The 13675-nt window shown below is 49.7% G+C and overlaps 3 protein-coding genes; 1 reads left to right on the top strand and 2 right to left on the bottom strand.

Moving 5' to 3' along the window:
- Window positions 1-1865: 1865 nt before the first annotated feature.
- On the top strand, window positions 1866-3044 carry FFUJ_09893 (related to UTP5 protein; the record flags this gene model as incomplete). The annotated part of the gene is made up of 1 exon (XM_023568154.1): window positions 1866-3044. The coding sequence occupies one exon, from the start codon at window positions 1866-1868 to the stop codon at window positions 3042-3044; it is 1179 nt and encodes a 392-aa protein (XP_023436082.1).
- Window positions 3045-3596: 552 nt separating this feature from the next.
- FFUJ_09894 (uncharacterized protein) lies at window positions 3597-7814 on the bottom strand (the record flags this gene model as incomplete). The annotated part of the gene is made up of 1 exon (XM_023568153.1): window positions 3597-7814. The coding sequence occupies one exon, from the start codon at window positions 7812-7814 to the stop codon at window positions 3597-3599; it is 4218 nt and encodes a 1405-aa protein (XP_023436081.1).
- Window positions 7815-11503: 3689 nt separating this feature from the next.
- Window positions 11504-13164, bottom strand: FFUJ_09895 (related to multidrug resistance protein; the record flags this gene model as incomplete). XM_023568151.1 has 2 exons in its annotated part: window positions 11504-12931; window positions 13003-13164. 2 exons carry the CDS (start codon window positions 13162-13164, stop codon window positions 11504-11506), a joined length of 1590 nt encoding a protein of 529 aa, XP_023436080.1.
- Window positions 13165-13675: the final 511 nt, after the last annotated feature.

Below are 13675 nucleotides of genomic sequence, written 5' to 3'. Positions count from 1 at the left end.
AGAACAATAAGAACTGGAAGGAGCTCTTATCGTGATCGGGGCGCGGAAGGTGCTTTTTGTGCTTTGCCGTTAACTGAAAAGGTGCAAGGTGGTTGCCAAGAGAGGAGGAACTCTGAGTGGCCAGTTGCGGTGGCAGTTCAGTTTTTTGCCAGTGAGAGAGAGCAATAGCGATAGCGTTGCGCTGCTCAGTGCTTTTTTTTTGCTGGCCGGGAACCGGAAGAGGGAGGGGGGTAGGGGGTTGGATCTAAGGGGAGCCTCTGAGGGAAAAGCGCGTGCACGTCAGTGAATTTTGCCCGGTCGGAGGCGCGGTGGTATTTATGAGGGAAGAAGGCAAACTCCGCTGAGCCGTTGACTTGTCTCTAACGGGGTGGCCAACTTGGCGAGGGGATTGGGTACGAGGGGACATAAAAATTTAGTTGACCGAGTTTTGTATCAAAGGGATTATGAGGTGGTGCACGGGCCACCATCACCGTCATTGTCATGGATGTGGATTGGCGGGTGGCTGGGGATGATATTATGGTAGAGGTTGGTAGTATCATGCTAATGAGATTGATCAAGATGAAAGACGTTCCAAATCAGTCAACAGAGGTGAATCAGCTGTTTGATCATTCAGGTTTGTTCTGGAATATACGTTTCGATTATGCAGAGCTGATTCAGAGTTTAATTCGATCTAGAACTCTATCTCATGAAAAACATCCAATTGAATGTGGCTGGTGAGGACAGATCAGAACGCAAGGGGAAGGTCCTCAAAGCCGAGAAGACACGGGATGAGAGTGATGACGGCCCCGTAATGCCACCGTTTCCCGAGCTTCGTCTTACAAGATAAGATGATCGTATTCAAGTAAGGAACAAACAGATTTCGTGAAACTTGAAATGTATTATCACATGTTTAGCTAATGAAGATCTTTTACTTGCGCTGATGAAATGACAAGTTCAGAAACGGTCGCGGAAACAGATCCCATTTTATACTGAAGCACGTGCATCACCTTTCATGACACCTCTCTTACACGTTCACGTCGCGTCAAAAGCAGCCATGCACCAAACCACTATAACCACTTAACAGCTTTCACCCTTCTACCGAAACTGGGACGCATCATACCCAAGCCGGGATACAGGCCCACCTTGGATCTCAAGTCCAGGCAAGGGCAAGTATCAGGTGACCATCCCGTTGGCAAACAATGAAAAAAGGTAAGCAATCACCGGGTTTCGAGCTTGTGTCCCCAAGATCTGTGTCATTGTGTAACTAGAAACATTCTTACATGATGCTGGGTCTGATTTGTACTTCATATCTCCTGAGGCCACAGGCTACGAGATGATCCCTCCGGAAGCGAACGTGAAGGTTGCGGATGTGACCAATTGCAGCTTATCTAAAGTCCACTATCGATCCACTTCGTCCAATCACCGCTCTCTTCATTTAGAGGCTGCAGTGAGGCCAATCACTGTAATTAAATGCTCCCAAGCTCAAGGTCGGGCCGCATTGGGCCAGGATATTCTCCTTGCCGATGGAAGCTGCGCAAACAGCCACACCATGACTCATCTGTGGCACTCTGACTGTGGCACTCCACGTGACCCTTTTTCTCTAATCTTATCGCTTGTGGGGCAACCACCAGAGACAAGCTGGGGGTTCCAGAAAAAAAGTTCCTTCACTCGAGACCGAGCGACGGCTTCGTCAAATTTTCCATTGATAACGTTCAACAGTATCACTTTCCCTCATTTATTACGGAAAAGATACTATACAAAGAAGCAACAGTCGCACTAATAACTTGCTTCTTAAATTAACCGTCCGTCGTTGAATCTCATCACCGACGAATCCCTGCACGCGACCGCTTCACATCTCCTACGCTTCACACCAACACCCACACATAATGTCAACAAAACGCAAAGCGCCGGTCAAGCTGGCCGCTCCCGCTGCTAGAACCAGCGCTAGAATCCCTAATAAGTCCGTCATCGACGAGTCAAAGGCCTCTATCGCCGGACCCGACGCCCTCCAGCCCTCGCAGGTTGAGACCATTGAGATCTCGTCCGATAACGACAGCGACGAAGATATCTCCGATGCTGAGAGCCCAGAGGAGGAGCAGACCGCCCATGAAACTGCTGTGACAAACGCCCGCCAAAAGGCCGCCAAGCAAAAGCCCAATGGCCAGTCTAATGACGAGGAATCAGACGCTGAGGGGACATCGCCTTCTTTTGGAGAGCTTCTCCGCGCAGAGAACGATATCATTGATGTGCCCTCCGCACTCAACGGCGCAGTTGTTTCCCAGCCTTCGAGAAATGCGATTGTGCCCCCGACACACCAGTCCCTTACCACCGTTCTTTCTCAGGCCCTCCGTACCGACGACACAGACCTTCTCGAGTCGTGTTTGCACACCACCGATCTCCCCACCATCCGCAACACCATTGAGCGCCTCGACAGCGCTCTCGCTGGCACTCTTCTTACCAAGCTTGCCGCTCGCTTGTACCGCCGTCCTGGTCGCGCCGGAAACCTTATGACTTGGGTCCAGTGGACACTAGTCGCCCATGGTGGTGCCCTCGCATCTCAGCCCAAGGTTATCCACAGTCTCAGCGGCCTGCAAAAGGTTCTCGCTGAGCGCGCTAAGGGTCTGTCAAGTCTTCTCGCCCTGAAGGGTAAGCTCGATATGCTCGAGGGCCAAATGGATCTTCGTCGTAAGATGTCGCGCCCCGGCCTTCACAACGGTGATAACTCGGACTCTGACGAAGATGAGGACGAAGATGTTATCTGGGTTGAGGGTGAGGACGATGCTGCGCGCACACCTGGTCGAAGGCGAGGTCTTGACACTGAGTTTGACGATTCAGACGACGATGTTCCCATCACCAACGGCTTTGTTGGTGACTCTGACGATGAGGAGGATTCAGCTGGTGAGGAGGACGACAGCGATGCCGAGGAGTCTTTGGACGAGGACGAGGTCAATCATGACGATGTGGACGAGTCTATGGGTGAGGACGAGGAGAGCGATGTTGAAGCTGCGTCTGCACCACCATCCAAATTGCAAAAGACTGCTGGTAGCTTCGGCAAGCGGAGGTGAAGCAAAGGATTCCAAAAGCATGTAGAAGACTGAAAAGGGGAGGGCTTGTTATCATCCTGGCGTTGGTCTTGTAGACATTGGGTTGCTTAATTTTTCTGTAGGTCTGTTTCTTGCAATATGACGAGTTGATACCTCCCCATGCATTGCATCACTGTTGGGTTTTTGGACTCCAGTAGTTTTGGTCATATCATCGTGTTCATGCCCCTAGTCTAAAACTACATGCCACCGGAATGAGGAAGCAATCCCAGAAAAAACATATTAAAACGATTAGATTGTCAAGATATAGCTGTGCCCTTCCAGCGTCGCAAGTATTTCCAGCGCCATGCAATGCTAGGTGCCATGCAGAACAAGAAAAAAAAAAAAATTACCTCAAGATGTTATCCCACCATTGACCTCGATCCACAACACCAATGATAGCTAGCAATGCTGTAAAAAGCTTCCCCTTCCCTTCTATGTTTCCTCAAAATAGTACACTAGGTATTTCTTCCAGATGCGCCGTCTTAGAAAAGGTACTTGTAGACCATGTCAACAGCCGATGTGCTATTGACTTGCTTAAGGGTGAACACCCTGACGCCATTGCTCGATTCTGTTGGTGGAACCACCTTGGCCAGGCATTTGCATACCAGGCTGCAACATGCCTCCACCATAAACACTCATGGCACCAGCGCCGTAAGGGTTCATGCCATTGGGCATACCATTATACCCCATGTTCATCGCACCCAGGTTCGTAGCTGAACCGCCATATGGAGCTTGCTGCATAGGGGCCCCATAAGTACTGAATACAGCACTCTTTCGGTGGTTAAGAGATGGTTGGTTGAAGAGTTGCGTATGAAGGGCAGGAGAGGACATGGCTGCTTGGGAGTTCTGGCCACCAAGACCATTGTTGAAAGTACCTCCACGGTAACCTCCAGATTGCGCATTGCTAGGACCACCGAGAGCCTGCGGCATTTGGCTTCGATAAGCGGCCATCTTAGCCTCACGCTCTCTCAGAAGCCTTTGCTCATGTTCCATACGAGCGCGCTCCTCCTGGGCTTGGTTGGTCTCCCTTTTAGGATGGGCAGAGAGAACACTAGACAGCTGGTGCATGCGCCCGTTGATTCCTGGTATCGGTGCCTCAGCCTCTTCGGCACTGGCGTTCAGCTGGTTGAAACTCATCTCACGCTCACGGGCTTCTCGCTCAGCTTGTAAACGTTTTCGTCGTTGACCTAGGGTTTCCTCCTCGCCTAACTTGGGCTTATTCTCTTCCTCTTTCTTCTTCTTCTCTTCAGGATCCTCAAATTGATTGAGGAGCTCAACGGAGAACGCACTGCTGACAGGCCGGGCTTTAGGTAGAAGATTCTCTGCTTCCTCCTTGGCCGCAAGCCGTCGCTTTCTATCAGCAAGAGTCTCTCCTTCAAACTCATCATCCGGCTCAGTCGATGCGTTTTGTACCGAAATTTGGGCGACAGATTGGTGTGCCGAATGAGGGGTCGTGGGAAGATGATTGGCACTGAGATTGTTCATGCTGGGCCTGTGACTAATTACCATAGATCGCGGATCCTGGCCATGCAGACGAGCTCGACGGTGACTGAGGGGTTCGTTCTCTTCCATCTCACGACGCTCCATCAAACCAATGGGGCGTTGAAGATCCATAACATTCTTTGCGCCTTGGTTGCGTGCTGCAATGACAGCCAGAGGAATATCCTCATCATCGGAATCCTCATCAACAGCTTGTGCCTGGCCGTCTTCCCATGCCAGGTTGATGCGCTTGTTGTTTCTTGCCTTCTTCTGAGTTTCGGCAACAGCATCCATCTCCAACAGTGTTGCGTGCATACCTCCTGGGAATGTTCGCTGAGTGCGTTCTTTTTGCTGCTGCTTTCGCAACTGTAACTCGGCCAGGAGTGTTGTTGGGGGTCCATTGTAGCCTTCCTCCTCAGACAGATCCTCCGCTTCTTCTTTGGCGGCTTGTTGCTCATCATCGCTATGGCCATCGCTACGACCATCCACGCTGCGGGCTAGTCCGTCATGCTCATTCGCATTCGTGTCAGCGTTGACAGGTCCCAGCCCAGACTCTGACTGTGCCCTGTCATCATCACTGGCATGGCTGTGACGTTTGCCGAGCCACATAAAAGAGGAACGTTTTCTGGCATGCTTCTTATCGCCTTCAGGCTGAAGAACCATGGATGCAGCAACTGAAGCTCGCTTCTTTTCTTTGCCGTAAACTTCCTTTCCAAGTCTGCCGGCACGTTCATGATCTGTAAATGCACTGACAGGGGCCTTTGCCGAAGCATCTAGAATGCTTTCAAGGGTGGCCATGGCTGAGCCATCCTTAACCTCGATCTCTCCTTGAGTGTTGTCGGGAAGATCAAAGTAGGCGCTTGCTCTGAGTTGTGGAGGTAAGTTTGACATTCTCGACTTTCGCTTGTCAAGTTCGTTCCGAGACAACCGTTGAGGGCGCCTCAGTGTCTCAGTCGGAGCATTGGCATTGGTTTCAGGTTGCACAGCAGGAGGAACATCTTGATCCGAGTGGACAGAACGAATTGTCTCTGGTTCCTGGCCAAGATTGCCGAATCCATCAGATGATAAAGCAGCAAATGACTCTCGGTGACCAGCAAGTGGGTCAGGCAGCCAGGAATCTCTCGTAGTATCGCGCTCTTGTGCCTTTGCATCGGCATCCAACATCTTCGATTGCCTGTTGCCTTCAAACATAGCACTCATCACCTGGGAGCGTCGCTTATTTCTTTCATTGGCCTTGGGTTTATTGGACAGCTTGGGGGGTAGGTTGAGCATAGCGGGAACCCGCGCAGGGTAGTACAGCATTTGTTGACCAGACTCAGGGTCAAAGTAGGACTGTGGCCGTACATGTTCGGAATGGCTCATTTGTCGCTGTCGAGGTCGAGGCTGGGGTTGAGGCTCCAAGTCATCGGGGAGGGAGTAAGGGTCATCTTGTTCAGGTACCCAATGAACACCATCAAAGTCGCCAAATGCATCCTGGCATTGTTGGAATGTTGTATCTGAATGTGAACTTCCGGGTCGCTGAGGATCCCTAGACTCTTGATCGGCGAGAAGACCAGTGCTCGCATCGGGGTGCGGGCGCTCGTTCTTGGAGTTCATAAAATCGTCGTCTCCCATCATGTTTTGGAAGACGTCGGTGGCGGGCATATTGGCATCGCGGAGCTCATCGGGGAGGAGAGATTCACCCTCAGGGTTCTTGACCGGTGTTTTGTCGGCCATGTCGAGGACGTCCTGGGTCAGTGCAATAGGCTCTGATTCCGAGATCTCGGCAAGCGAGACCTTTGTTGACCGGACACTTCTAACAGATGCTTTGCCTGGGCCGTGACGGGATAGAACTGTATCGAGATCAAAGTCTGGTCGGCCAGCCGAATTCTTGGATCCTGATCGAAGACGTCCGGTAAAGGAGTGATTAGGCGAAAGTACGTATCCACCGGGGGAATAACCACCGTGGCGTGCAGCGTTGTTTGTAGAAACGATGGAAGAAGCGATGGAAGGATGTCGTCTTAGTTGTTCGATAGCGGAGCCGGGGTTACTGGTGTAATCGTCAATGGACCCTGAGGCTTTGACGCTGGCAGCAAGGATGGAAGAACGTCTGCTGTCGGATCGCTTTAATTCAGTGTGTAAATCTCGAATCGCATCGTCGATGGAACTGGTCATAGACAACCGTTCGGCAGTGGCTTCGAGTTGTGCGATGTTCCCGACGTATGCTCCAGATCGGGCCTGGGAGGTGATATCGGGAGTTGGATGCTGGATACTGAGCGAAGGTGAGTCGGGCGCAGTACGAACAATAGGCCTTGGCGTGGGCTTGACAAAACTCGTATCGAGTTTTATGCCACCGACTCGAGAAGAAAGGGATGTTGTGTGAGAGGGAGGAAAGTCGTTGTCGCGGGAGTCGTGTGAGGAATGACCGGTCCGGTGTCTTTGATGCCCAGGGGGGACAGAATTGTTGCTAGTGGAGGCCGTGCTTGACATGGCCTGTGTGGCGCCTTGAGGAGCACTACAGTGGCTGCTTGCCTGTGCCTGCGCTGTGACTATCCCTGACGCAGGGTGCCTTTCCACCGATAAAGGCCCTATAGATGCAAGAGCAGTCTCGTATTGCTGATTTCTGCTCGAACTATCTATTCGATACCCGTGCTGATCGGAATGAGGGCCCCTGAAACCAAGACTGGGCTCGCCGGTATTTGATGGGGCGATGCTATTTTGGGTAGCGAAGCCTGTCGTATTTGATGCAGCTTCCGCTGGCGAGATGATTTTTGGCTGCTCAATGACCTCTAATGGCTTTTTTTGGTCGTACTCTTGGGATCTCCGATACGATTGCCGATTAGAAGTTTGTTGTAACTTTGAATCCTTCTCGACTGATCCAGAAACATTGTCCTCATGAGCGGCACGTGTATGTTCGGCGAGGCCGCCACCTGTATCCGTCCCTGTACATCCAAGAGGATCTGCGTTGCGCTGGTTCTTAGTGCTAGGGTCCGAGGGTCTAGCGGGCGACCCCGCTGTAATCAATGGCGATTGGCTGAATGACGCTGTAGGTTTGTCACCAGCACTAACACTGCTTGACTCGAGACCGCTTGCGATGAACTTGTCGATGTCGAGAAAGCATGAATCGTCCATGATGCTGAGTGGTGTTGATGTTTGGTCGGCCAGCGACTGAAACGAGACGAGCTCAGGGCTTGTTGTTTGGGGAGTTGAGAGAGGAGACGATAGCACAGGTTCTATAAGGGTGTCGTCGTTCTCTTGGCCGCGGTCAGATATTGTAACCTTTGGAGAAGTCATGATGACTGATTGGTGAGCGCAAGAGTCGAGCGATCCTGCGCCAACCGAACAAGGCAGGGAGGAAGCTGCCTTTGTGTTAATTCTTATCAAGCAAGGATGCACTTAGCATCCAAATCGCCGTGCTAGACAGGGAATTGGATATAACTGGACAAGATTGTCCAGATTCGGTTCCAAGTACCCGAATGTAGTCGAGGACGAACGGCGCAGCAGCGCAGCACAGCGAACGCACTGACAGCTGTTATCGAAGTGACTGTAATTTGTACTGTGGTAATGAAAGGTCACGGGTCAGCACCCCATGATATGCTGGGCTGAAGTCGGTGTGCTTTAATGATAGCTGGCTGCAGGTATCGCAGTTTCGGTAGTAGTTTGCGATAGTGGGAAGCCGGTGTCAGACCAGGGTCGAGAGCTCGAGCGCAAGGGCGTTGAAGCTTTTGAAGCTGTTGGATGAAGAGAATTGGGAAACAAAAGGATCACGGCGCGACAGCGCGAATATGTCTAGAAGTAAAGTTAGGATGGCTGGTCCAAAACGGCGAGACTTTTGTTCAGAGTTTGACGAACGGATTTGAAGGCAGGGGTCCTTGTAGCAACGGCAACAAGGCGGGAAGCCAAAAGTCGACTTTGATATAAGCAAGACGGAAATGGCTGGAGAGTATAATAACTATCGCCAGCGCAGCACAGGCTTGCACTGACAAAGGAAGATGAATTAGCTGGATCGAACTGGTACTGTAGCGCAAAGCACAAGCCAAGCGGAAAGGTATCCTGGTGTTTCAATGCTGGGTCGCGTCGCATGGAGAGACAGGATGATCCAGGTACTGAGCGAACCAGGTACGCTCGGAAAGGCCCGCAACTCAAGACGAACAAATAAGAAGACAGATATGAGATGAAATGAGACGATGCAGAGAACAGAGAAAAAAACGTGGCTACGAGGAGAATTGGCTCTTACCTGACGGTGCGCATTTGCAGGCGCAGTGCAACGAAGAAGCTTTAGAAGAAGAGTCGACACAAGCGTTGAAGCGCAGTGCCCGGTCGTGTATGTACCTCTCGGGTCAGACAAGTACGCAAGGTCCCAGGCGTACAAGAAGCAAACAGCGAGATAAAGGGTCGGTCAGAGTTGTACAAGTCGCGGTACGGCTGACGTTGGCAGAGAGATTGGCCTCCACTGTCTGCTGCGATTGCGTAACAATGGTAGCGGCGCAAAAGAAGAAAAGAAGGACTGAATCCCAATGTCGCAAAGTCGTAAAAAGTTGGAAGTTGGAGAAAGTATGCTTGCCCGTTGACTTAAGTGGGACGATACCAAGACTTTTTTCATCGGTCAATTCAATTCAATTCAATTCGACTCAATGGATGAGACGTTGATTGAATCGCACAGAGTATGTATGCAAGAGTAGGTAAGTAAATGTTGTTTTCGGAAAAGTCAATGTAAATAATCTTAAACCTAAAACGTTATAAACAGAGTTGAGGCTTTACTCGGAGGAGGCAGATGCAGCTTTGCCATAATGATTGAAAACGGCATGGGATGCCACACCCTACAATCTACACTAAACCCGCCCATGAACAAGTCTAACTTGATCAATGCTAAAGGGAGAGTTTGATAAGCCAATGCATGCTTGGATGTGCTATAGGGCTCAGCTGATATTGCACCAACTTCATCCCTTAATACCTTCACGATAATGCCTTCGGTCTTGCAGATTGGATCTCTCTGAGTCTGTAAGAAATGACCAGATCGCGATGCTATGGGTCTTTTTTCTCTCTTCCATCCATTCAATGTAACTCGACCAACCATCGAAAACTAGAAACGCCAGTCTCCACAAGATTGATCCTTCCTTTCTCCCCGTCGACCAATGATCTAATACCGAAAAAAAAGAAACAAAAAAGAAGACTTTTCTCTCGCATGTTTTACCTCGTTTTGCATGCGGGCCCAGGCTCATCCCCCAGATTTCTGCACCCTCCATGATCTAACAGAACAACAAATAATCTTCCAATGAACATCAACAATATGCCATTTCCTGACTGTGGCTTTAGATAGCGCCGGTGATAACTGTCGAATCCTACGCCGGAACAGATACCCACCATCTCTCGTCATGTCGTGCCCTGTTTTTCTGGTCCCCGGAAGCGGCAGAGGATTTCGACGCCAACTCTACCGAAGAATCCACTCGCGGCCAAGTTTCTAGTCCCTGCTCCTCATGGCTTTTGAGGTTTCCCATAGGCCCAATGCTTCTTTTAGTGCTAGTTCCTGGGGTGCTCCGCTCAGACTGCAGAGCAGCCGCAGATGGCTTCGGCTTGGCTGAAGCAATGTCGCGGTGAGACACGAACGGTGTGCGCATCAAGATTCGACTATTACGACGACGAATCTCAGACTTTGAGCTCGCCCCGTGCCGTATCGCTTACAGCAATAAATAAATGATCGAGTGGTAAGCAATGTCTTGGCTTGTAACAGCATATCAAGAATGTCAATATCTTGGCTACCTCTCAATCTCGATCATCGACAGGGGTTTTAATGGGCACACCACAGCTCTGGGCCGTTTTGACCAGGATTATCGTGGTTTCAACATCAAAAACGCCTCCATCAGTTCGCAACGGCCAAAGCCTCAACGACACAAACTGTTGTCAACGTTTTCTCATCTGTTCGCAGACCCGTTGGTGGTTTCATTATCTTGCCAGCCACTGTTGCAGAAAACCACATTGTGGCGCCTGCAACCCTGGTTCACCACGTTGGATCCTGGTCATTTATACAGGTGGCAGCCAGGGAATACGTTGCTATCTCGTCATTTCATGCAGGGGCATGTGGTCCTTTGCATCTACGTCGCAGCTCTAAAATGGTAGACTCTGAAACCAAGAAACAACTCAACTCTGCGTAAGAAAGCCGCTATCTTCCGGAGGGTCCAGTTACATCGTGAGGTTACTGTTGTAATCGGCTTCTTGTCCAAACCCCGGGTTGCCGGGTCACGTTTTTGTTATGGATGCCCTGAAACAGCGGCAGTTGGGGCTCTATTATTAGGAGAGCATTTCTACTATTATCTTGACTCATGTTGCTCTATGGCGATTCAACCCCAAACAGACAGATGTTTAATCGGAGATTCGCAAGGGAAGGCGACTTAGAACCATTATCCTAAGTGATAAAAAGACTGATGTTAATTTAGTACAATTGAGTATAGATTTAGCAGACCTTAGATTGTGTATTTCTGGCATCTAAGTTTAACATCAGAAGTTTTCTTACTTCCTGGGGCAGGCCAATGTTTCCTAAAGCGTGCTTACTCCTGTGATATCTTTGACCCTGCAGGTTTGATGAGGCAGAAATGTCCGATGGGGTAAATCACCTTTCCTTCGGGTAGTTCGATCGGTACATGGATCTAATCTTGTGTTATAGCCCGGGTAGATCTTACTCAACCGCATATCAACAAATTTATTATACTCAACGGTGGTATTCTGTACTTTCGCCCTTTGTGGGTAATAAGCGTTTAAACAATATTTTATGCAAGTAAAAAGGCATTGCTCAAGTATTAGAGAGCGTCTAGTATGAATAAAGGCCGCTCTCCTTTTTCGAGGATCAGGGGAAGCAAGGAAACTTGGGACCTCTATTACAAATAACAAAAAGACTCAGGTAGACTGAGTATAGATTTAGTGCTCTTTAGATCATATTATTTTGACATCCTAAGTTTAGACCAAGGTTTTTCTACTCTCCGAAGGTCTCAAGTCTTCGGCTCCTGCGGTTGTGCTTGTGTTTCTGCCTCCTGCTCTGCCTCCGATTCTCCTACAGATGGTGGATTCTCCAATCTCTGCCGCTCATCCATTGTAAGCTCGCTCTTAGCGGACCCAATCTGGATGAACGGGATGAAAAGCAACGGAATCGATGCCACGCCAAAAGCCAGCCAGAATGCCACCTTGTAGCTTTTTCGAAGTCCCAGATTCGCCGTTTCTGCAACCGCAATGTCTGCAATACCGAGGAAGAAACTGATTCCCAGGAAGAGAACACTGTTGATTAGAGCTCCCGCGAGCCCCTGTCTATGGCTTGGCATGTTGGTGGTCAGGAAGATATTGCTGACTGTGAAGGTGATGTCGATGCCGATGGTACAACAAACCATTGCCGGGAAAACCCAGGCCCAATAGTTGGGATTCTCAGGCATAAGGGCAAACAGCAACATGGTAATCGCATTAGCCAGTGACGAGATGAAAAGCAATACTCGTCCTGGTAGGAAGTGCAGTGTGAAGCCTCCAACGGTGCCAATGATGAGACCACCAACGCACATAGGGATGTACCAGACCGCAGTTATCAGTGGTGACCTGTGCAATACCAACTCCATGTAGAAGCTAGAATAGAAGAGGAAGAGGCCAAAGGTGCCGAAGGCCATGAAGAGCACAGCCAGCAGACGATTCATCCCCTTAGGGGCAAAGAGGTCGGCGGGCAATAGAGGAACTCGGGCTTTATGCGTTTCGACGTACCATGCGCTGGCTAGGAACATAACTCCAAGGATAAGTGTGACGATGATATAAGGTGTAGCCCAGCCGTGGGGGGCATGTGAACTATCTGTCAGAGAGTAGACAATAAGGAGAAGACCAGGGACAATAGTTCCGACCCCCCACCAATCCATGGGGATATCAGTCTTTCTATCGCGGAAGTCGAAAGGGACAGCGAGAAGGGAGACGGTGGATACAACGGCAAATACGATAGTGCCGATCCAAAAGTACCAGCGCCAGTCAAGATACTCTGCTGTTAGACCTGCAACGAAGATACCAAAGAAGAACCCCAGGGGTGCAAAGGCCCCGTATAAAGCAAAGATGAGATTCTTTCGAGGTCCTGGACGATAGAATTTGCCCATCAGCATAACACCACCAGGAAGGTATGCAGCAGGTCCAAAGCCTTGAAGAGCTCGGCAGAAAATAAGCATCATGTAGTTCTTGCTGAATCCCGCAACGAGTGCCCAGAGCATAAACCACAGGAGACCACCGTTAAAGACGATGTATCCGCCGTACATGTCGCTCAGGCGGCCCATTGGTAGAAGCATTGCTCCTGTTATAAGAGAGAAAACACTTGAAGGCCATGTTTGTGAAGCAGATGGGATATTGAGTTCTTCGGCTAATGGTGGAAGGATAACATGAAATCCACTGACGAAGAATTCCTGATGATGTCAGTGCCTGCGTTGAACAGTAGGTGTTGTGGGATAGAACAACGATGATATATGAAACTTACAGCCATTAACATGGAACAAAATACAGAGAAACCAAAACCTAGTTCGGCCCATATAGACTTAAACACTTCAGGTCGTTGACGACCGAGCTTCTCAACATCCATAGAAGAGTCCCGGCTCCGTCCAGCCTGGACCCCAGGGTTCTCTTCGTCAGTTCGACTCATTATATGCACATAAATAAAGGATATAAGACAATGTAGGATAAAAGTGATATTCAACCGTCTAATCGTACACCGAGGCTATAATACAAGGAAAAAGAAGAGGATACCATCACGCTTTGTAGTATCTCGAATCTCGCTTGCCCCGTCATTAACCATGCTTGGCGAGTGGATCGAGCGTGGGAAAAATTGCCTCCTTCGGTATAGCGGCATGTCTAGCTGACAAAACATTCGATTCAAGGGAGCAAGAAATGCTTGTTTAAATGCCGATGTGACGCCCGAGGCGATGCTGTTTTTGCTAATATGACGACCGAGTCGTGGAGTTGAGGGCGTAAGATGACGACCTGGCTGAGATTTTTGGGGGATTGGGTGATATTTATGACGACCCGGTGCAGGAACTTGCAAGATGAGATTATTAATTCCTTTTTTGAATTAATCAGCTTCATTAGAAATGCTCAACCCAGCAACCTGGAAAAAAACAAGCTCGGAGAAATCCATGGTGTTTTTGATGCCATCC

This window comes from Fusarium fujikuroi, chromosome FFUJ_chr09 (assembly GCF_900079805.1).
Source record: "Fusarium fujikuroi IMI 58289 draft genome, chromosome FFUJ_chr09".
Classification (NCBI taxonomy): Eukaryota; Fungi; Ascomycota; class Sordariomycetes; order Hypocreales; family Nectriaceae; genus Fusarium; species Fusarium fujikuroi.
Note: the sequence above shows the minus strand (reverse complement) of the source record. Positions and strands in the feature narration are given on the sequence as shown.